The 8462-nt window shown below is 35.0% G+C and overlaps 1 protein-coding gene across 1 annotated transcript; it reads right to left on the bottom strand.

Moving 5' to 3' along the window:
* Positions 1-2328: 2328 nt before the first annotated feature.
* On the bottom strand, positions 2329-6759 carry LOC113275573 (myosin-binding protein 3-like). The gene is made up of 6 exons (XM_026525109.1): positions 5454-6759; positions 5194-5364; positions 4892-5110; positions 4587-4742; positions 3023-4468; positions 2329-2920 (listed from the first exon to the last, which is right to left on the bottom strand). Exons 1-5 carry the CDS (start codon positions 6370-6372, stop codon positions 3027-3029), a joined length of 2907 nt encoding a protein of 968 aa, XP_026380894.1. The 5' UTR covers positions 6373-6759; the 3' UTR covers positions 2329-2920; positions 3023-3026.
* Between the last annotated feature and the right edge of the window lie 1703 nt (positions 6760-8462).

Raw genomic sequence — 8462 nt, 5'->3', positions numbered from 1 at the left:
TCTAGTAATTGATGAAGACACTCCTTCAACTTTGAGCCAATTGATTGATTTGAATGGAAACTGTAAGCATGAACTTCTTGATAAAATACATTGACCATAGCATGCATAATAAAATCTTAGTCATAACTCCCAATATTAGTGAAGATGATAGAATTAGATGGCATCTACACCTTCAGGTGGAGTTTGTGTTAGTTTTGCATATATGTATCTAACTAATTATAAAAAAGATGTAAAGACAAAGAAGTTCTGGAAACAATTTTTGAAGTTATTTAATATTCCAAAAATTTAAATGCTTTGTTGGGAAATTGTTTTTGGAGCTCTTCCCTGAGGAAAAATATCTTCTCAATACAGTCATGAAGCTTTTCCTTTTTGCATACTATGTAATAGAGATATTTTTGAGGATGAGATACACCTTTTTGTTGAACGTGACTTTATTAAACCAATTTGGTTTGATGTTTCTTTGATTAACATTATTTCCAACAACTATAATAACGATATCAAAAAATGGTTTCGTAACTGGATGTTTTCTAATTTTTTGAAGCCTTGTTTTGATAAAATAACAATTATCCTATGGACTATCTGGACTTATAGAAATGAGATCGTATTTGATAATATTATGCCTAGCCAGACAAGTTTATTAGCTAAAATAGACTTAAACTTAAAAATTATACAATACTGAGAGACCCTCTAGGAATATTAACACCCAGAAGATTACTTCAACAGCTAATTAAGAAGGTTTTGCATGACAATGTAAACCACAACGAAGAGTGGATTGTGAAGTTTGATGCTACTTTCAAGGAAACTGACTATAGTATGGGGTTTGCCTCTATTATCTATAATCTTTCAGGAACAACAAGATGTGTCTGTGTAGGATCCATCTGGGGTTCTTGCTCCTTAGATGCAGAAGCTAAAACGTGCAACGAGTCTCTCAAGTTAATTCAAAGGTTGGGTTTGAAGAATGTTCCAGTTCAAAGTGATTGCAAAAGCCTTGTTATATATCTCTCTGAAGGAAAAGAAGACAATCTAACTTGGGAAGCTCAAAATAGTACCAGACAATGTGCAACTCTGCTTAAGTTAAATAGTTCTTGTTTTATTTCGTATGTAGATAGGAAGTTTTTTTCAATAGTAGATAAGTTAGATAAGGAAACTAGAATTAAAAGAATAGGTTGTTTCTTTTCTAATTATCTTCGTAAAAATGACAAGTATAATTTCTTAAAAAGGATAGAGAAAGAAGCTAAACCGCTCCAAAATGTATTATAGGTCGTCTGGATGCAAACATATAAGTAGCTTTTTTGTTTTTTTTAAGTTAAAAAGTCATAAGTCTTTTTGGTAACCAGATTTAGGAATGACTTATAGAAGTAGATAAGTTACTTATTTTTGGAGCAAAAACTTTTGCTTTTCTACTTCTGAGAGATCGACTTCTCACTGAAATCACTGGTTTTGTTTCTCTTCTTTCCTTATTTTCTCTTTCTACAAATAAACCCATCTGCTGTTTTATTTCGATGATGATGAAGATGAATATAGGAAATATAAACTAGATATATTATGTGAAGATCTATTACAATACTTACATGTAATAGTCTATGATCTTCAATCTGGGTTTTTGAAATGGATTTTATTTTCTTTTTTGATCAACTATTGTTTTTTTATTGTCTTTCCTAATCAATTTTTTCTATTATCTTAAATCACGTTTTAGACCTAATATTTATTCATGTTAATCAAATCTTTAGTTCCATCAACATAGTAATCTTAGTTGTTTTTTCTTCTTGGAGATCTTAGCAGATCATATCACCAATTTGTTATTCTCGTAATCTGATTGAAACCATTTATTCCAAAACCTAAATTTGTGTTCTTCATTAACCCCAAGTAAAGTGATAGAACAACTTTCTTCTTTTTTCATGGTTGAATAAAAATTTGTTGACATTGCTGGTGAAAATCATAGCAACATGAATTTAATCGCCAGAAAATCTATCATTTTTTGTTTTTATGATAAACCATTAAAGCTTGCTGATTTTTTTTTTTGTTTTTCTGGTTAGTAGCCAAACTAACTTCTCAATAATTTTCACTTCTAGAAGTACTTTTGAGAAATCCAGAAACACTTCGGTATCCAAACAGGCTATTAGTTCTTCCTTCTTAATAAAAATTTTTTTTCATTAAAAAAAAGAAAAGAAGAAACTTTGACTCAGCTACCCTGGAAGATGAGAGAACCTAGCATCCCCAAATATAAAATGGATTATATCATTCAGCATAATTTTTTTTCCTTACTACCAGTCGCATCACATTGTTGTATGCAGCATCACCACATTAACTATTTTGATAGTCAAAGAGTTCAGATTCAAAAATCTCACTTATATAAGCAGATACAAATTAGATACAAAAGTGTTGATTGATCCAAAAGCGAGAAAAGGATCAGAGTTACTTACTCTTTCCTTTTTCCCTCCCCAAAAAATAAAAAATGAAAGAAAGAAAAAAAAAAACAGTAGTACTAGTTTTCCTACTTAAAATTCCCCTATGACACTAAAACTAATGCTTGTATATCCTGGCACTGGAATCTTGTTTTCATCTTTCCAGCTTTACAAAACCATGGATTTTTCTCACTCACAAAGACAGGTAGGTCTGATCTAAAACACAATTATCACACACACTCTACTAATAACAAATCTACTCATTATGACCCACTTCTTTCTACCTGACAAAGGCTTTTTTAGATGGGCACATTACAACCCACAAAAACTTGGGTATTACTTACTTTTGACACCAAACCTCCAACACAAATACAAAACTTAAGTTCTTGTTTTCAACCTTGCCTGCCCTTGAGAGCACTCCCTCTCCTTCAAGGGGACTTCTGAAACCATGAGCCGTTTCAGATGATCATAATGGACGACATTATCGCGACTTTCGCTAACATAGCAATCTCAACCTGTTTAAAAACCAAAAAATGAATGAGAAAATTTAAAGTTTCATGGCTTGATGAACAATGTTGTGCTTTAGAAAGAAACTGGAGAAGTTAGTGCTTAGTTACCTTTTTAGTGCGAGAAGCTTTGGTTCAATGAAGCATCACTCATATTGCGTACATGAAGATCGACATTCCTTAGATCCCGAAGATGTTGTAATATCTCCTGGAGAAGATCCATACCTTTGCCTCCTTTCTTTAAAGAAGTTAAACAATGTTTCAAGAACTCTCTGTCGGCTTCTAGAGCATGCAACCTCTCGTAAACATGATCAACTTCCTCTACCAGAGCAAGTTTCTTCTCATCCGAAGTAAACTTTGACATGGAAGAGTTTGGTGAGAAAACAGCATAGGACCCCGCTTCATGCTCGTCGTTTGTAAACTCATCCTCATTTTCGACATCGATGGCCTCATCGAATAGAGGGAGTAGCTTCTTTGCCTTGGCACCACCGTGTGTTTTCTCCCCATAGTGTTTCTTATAATCATTTAAGTGACCGTTGACGATCTCTTCTTCATTGGATTCGTCGTGATTCTTGTTAGATTCCGTTCCGTTCGCTTCTGATAAATGCTCATTGGCTTTTGTTGTATCCTCAAATAACTGCTCCCCCTCTTCATGCTCATCGTCTTCCAATGTGAAAAGCTTCTCCTCTAATGCCTTGAGCTGTTGAAGAATGGATTGCCTTTCTTCTTCAAAATCTGCCAATGACTCGTCAAGAGTGCTCAATTGCTTCGAGCTTTCTAACCCCGCATCGTCCAAATTTAGTACTCTATTATTAGGACTATCTTGATGGGCATAAAAGTTAAATTCATCGGTATTTTCATGATTAAGATCAACAGATAACTCTTCACTGTCCGTAGCATTTCCAGAAGCAGAAGAGGTTCCACTTCTTCCGCTATTGCTCTTCCTTCTCATCATCTTCTTCTCATTCTCATAGAGGAGAACCTTCTTTCGGTATATTTCTAACTCCTTCTCCATTTCCTGCTTCTCTCTTTCTCTCTTCACCATAAGCTCGTTTAATAGCTGCAAAGCTTCTTGATCATATTCAGATTGTTCGTCCATCATCCTCTGGTACTGTAATGCTTCCATCTGCATTGCAGATTTCTCTTCTTGGAGCCTTGTTATCATTGCCATGGTCTGGTTAGCAGCTATTGCAGATGCACTTCTCTCTTCTTCTAGTTCTGCATATAATGCGCTTAGAGCTTTATGTTCTGCCTTCAATGCTGATTTCAACTTTTCGATAGTCATATTCCCATCACCACCATTTTCTGCCTCAACGATTACACTTCCATCCCCAGATGCCTCGGTTGCTGATTCTTTTCTCTCCAAATCTAGGAATTTCATGTGTAAATTGTGAAGACCATTCACAAAAGTTGGCGTTTCAGGCCCCTTTTCCTCCTCGATTTCGTCACATTCCAAAGTTGCAATAGATAGTTGACGGGTAGTTAATGGTTGTTCAATCCTCTCAACTAAAGGGCTCCTGTCGTCCATATTATTCACTTCCTCAGTGTGCTCGGAACCTAATACATGTAGTCTAACATTAGATGGTGCACATCTCATAAACTAAACATCACAGATCAACAAGTAAATTTTGCTCCTTCTGAAGCAAGGCACTAGACGGATACAAAGGAGACTTACCTTGGTCATTCTCAGCCGTGAATGCATCTGTGTCGAAATGATTTTCTTCCGAGCATGGCAATGATGAAAGTTGCTCTTCGGCTAGGTTGTTTACTGGAACGGGCATCTCTTTCTCTATTGAGCTCATGGATTTTGTATCGTCATCGTCTTTAAGTTCTGTATATAGAATTGAGAAGTCGGATTAATTACTTCACACCTCATTCGACAAACAATTGCAAATGTGCCCAACATAACTTACATAACAGATTAAAGAAGAAAAAATCTAATTTACGAGACATCCATAAATATTGTAGACAGAAATTTACCTGAATGTTCACTAGCTTGGACTTTCTTAGCTACCAAAGTATCTGAATCAGTATCCTCCCCATTACATTCATTCGTCAGAGCCTGTGCACAAGGCTGTGATGAGATTTTTTCTTCATCTTCAGTATGGTTGTTCAATTGGATGGGCAGTTCTTTCTCTATCAAGTTCATGAATTTAGTTTCGTCCATAGACATTTTCGAGTCAATATCTTTAGGTTGTTCTGCATATCAGAATGAGAATCTTAATTACTTCATTCCACAAACAATAAGTAATGTATGACCGGAAACTAACTGTCATAGTTACTTGAATGCTCGTCAGCTTGCTGGTCATTTGTAGCTACGAACGCATCTGCCGGAATAGAACATGGCAATGATACAATTTGTTCAGAGTCTAGTTGAGCATGGTTATCCGCCAATTCCTCATCCGACATTTCATTTTCTGTTAAGCTCTCCGATTCGGTTTCCTCCTTCACTTCTGTTAATCAAAATGAGAATATGAATTTAAACTAGTCCTCATAAAACCAGCTGGAAAAACATAAAATGGAAGTTGGACTGATATCTTACCCGAATGTTGAGCTGAATCATCCAATGCTACCATTACCAATTCAACATCATTACCCTCATCACCATACAAAGACTTTGATCCTTGACTAACACAATTCACATCAGATTCTTCAACTGAATCAAGATTAGGATCCTTACTCATATCCATGGATTCAACCATTGCTATAATTTGTGCCATTTTCTCCACCAAAAGAATCCCCATTTCCTCAGCTTTTTCTTCAGCCTTTTCATTTCCTAATTCAGTACTCAAAATCCCTTCCCAATCCCTCTCTTTTACATTCTCAATTTCTCTGGGTTCTTGAGTCTTCAGAGTAGTAGAATCAATTAATTCAACAGGAATGAATCTATCCGTACCAAAATCAAAACAATCCTCTGGTTTCAAATTGATCATATCAAGAGACGAATCTTGTAATTCAGAAACTTTAGGAGACTGAAGAACTAAATCCATACCTTCAACACAAAAATCTAAATCCCTTTCTGTAATAAAGTCTTCAATTTTCTTAAGCTTTTCATTGACATCATCACAGAGAATCCGATTATGTTTATCTTCATCAAGTACTCTGTTTCTCTCATCTTTGATATCGAAATCATCGTCTTCTTCGACTTCGCAACAACGATCCGTTGTCAATTTCCTATGCTTAGAACAATAACTCAAGCTTGAAATCTCATTACAATGATTCTCACAGATAAGATCTGTGTATGATTTTGTTTTGGAGTCAAGTACATGATCAATTCTTGAACAAAACAAACAAGGTGGTTTTAAACCAAAATAATTCGCAAATTTCATAATCAGATAGGAAAACAAAGAGTTTAGTAAAAGAAGATATATTAGAATCCATTCAAGAATTGCATACACAAGAATTAGAGTTATTTTATGAGTGTTTCTGTGCAACGTAGTTGCAAACTTATTTCCTGCCATAGCTTCTTCCTCTTCCTTCTTATTTACAATAGACAGACAGAAAGAAACAGAGCTAAAAACAGAGAAATATAGAAACAGAGCAAAAACAGAGAAAAGTATGTAGAGAAGAAGATTTACTGGCAGCAGGAGATATATTGGGTATTATTTGATGATCTGGGTGTGTGAAGAAACAGCCAAAGAAGACTCAAAGAAAAAACAAATGAAAATTTCTCAAGTTGAGAAATTTGGGAGGAGAGGGTTTGACAAAAAAGGGAATCAGCTTAGGAGTACTTCTTGCTGTAGCAAGTGTTTGTGTTGCTTGTTGAATTGAATAATAAAGATGATGAGAAAGAATCAAAGGGAGAAATAAATAAATTATGGTTTTCTTTAATTTTTCTGCCAACTTTACCTTTTTTGATTGGTTGGCTGGTTAAAAGAGAAATCTAAATTTTCAACTGTTTTTATTTTTGAATGAAAATATTGTACTACATTCTAGTGATGAATTAAAGTCTTGTTTGTTGACACAAATATCAGGATGAAACATTCCATGAGTCCATGACATTGCATTCTGGATTTTATTTAAGGTTGAGATCCACATGGACTAATCATGCCAGTGAAATCTTAGCTTTGTAAGATTCTGCCAGCAGGTTGGTATCATTAGAGCAACTGCAATGGTGAGATTAAAACCAAAGATCAAAAATCAAAAAATAGTTAAATTTTTGGGTTTGGTCTGTAGTGGTACCCTACATTACACGAGTAAAATTTGGTCGAGCACACATTATATCCCCGTCCTATTCAAACTCACATTAAATGTTCGCCTCTCATCAGACTCACATTATACCTTCGTTCCATTTTACACTTGCTTTTGATTCAAACATAAGTATGATGTTCGCCCCACCATCATACGGATTTTATACTTACGCCCCGTTATAAACGAACATTATACATGCGTTCGGTATCATGCCACTTTTAATGTCCGCTCGACTAAATTTGGTTTTGGTCCGGATTCCAGACTAAATAAGTATGATATTTGGTTTTAGTCTGGTTTTTAATCTTTAATCCGTTCGACTGCGTGTGATTTCTGGACCAAAATTTTGGTTTTAGTCGTCCATTGTGGATGCTCTCAGAAGCTATACAACCATGGGATCACATCCATGTGATGCCCAAATATTAGACAAGTTTGTAAATTTAGTACTCTGTGTGTATTTATAAAAAAAAATGAGCACAATTCGAGGTGTATAAAACGACCATCTACCCTTTTGAATATCATTCGTTCAAAGTTAACGGTTGAAATTAAAATCGGTAGATGGTGAGATTTGTTATCTCGAATTGCGTTCATTTTATGTAGGAATGTAGAATCTTATAGGAGGACATATTATCAAAATATTACACTTAAATTCAATGTCGTTTGGGTTTTGCGGATAAAATGGCTCAAATCTTGTCTAACGTTATCCATCTAAGAGTGTCCATGGATCCTCCCTCTTTATTTATTTATTTTGATTATACACTATAATGGTCACCTAGACACTACTACTTAGACACGACAGATTAGGAATTTACTATTACAAGGGTTTGACCTTCAACCTCCCCCAGGAGAGGAAGATGGGAACCCATCTTTTCTTTTTTTCTCCCGAAAAAAAAGAGGTTAATCTCAATAGGTTATATAGAAAGCCGATTTAGGAAATCGGAAACTTTATAGAGATTTTTCAAGATCACAACATATTCATACAAGTTGTAATATCTTCACCATTTCTTGCCTATCAAATCTGTCATATCAGGTTCAAAAACAGTTTCAGAAGACCTTATCTCTCGCAAAGGCTAAATTGATTTTAAAAGCAAAATCGATATGTGTTCAAGCACAAGGCAATGACTAGATCAAAAATCCAACCCAATGTTCATCAGAACATGTATATAACATGAACCGGAGTTTTGAAAATTTAGATTGCTTAATGCAATCAAGCTAGCAGTGACCCAACTAGTATTAACAGTAGCCAAAAAGTAACTAAAGTGTGTCAAGTAATAGTTGTTCAGATCAGATCAGGCTGACTCGGCTTTATAGATGTGGTAACAATTGTAGTTGGACTTGATGATGATCTTGGACGAATTTATGT

This window comes from Papaver somniferum, chromosome 4 (assembly GCF_003573695.1).
Source record: "Papaver somniferum cultivar HN1 chromosome 4, ASM357369v1, whole genome shotgun sequence".
Lineage (NCBI taxonomy): Eukaryota > Viridiplantae > Streptophyta > Magnoliopsida > Ranunculales > Papaveraceae > Papaver > Papaver somniferum.
The sequence above is the reverse complement of the archived record's forward strand: the minus strand, read 5'-3'. Positions and strand labels throughout refer to the sequence as shown.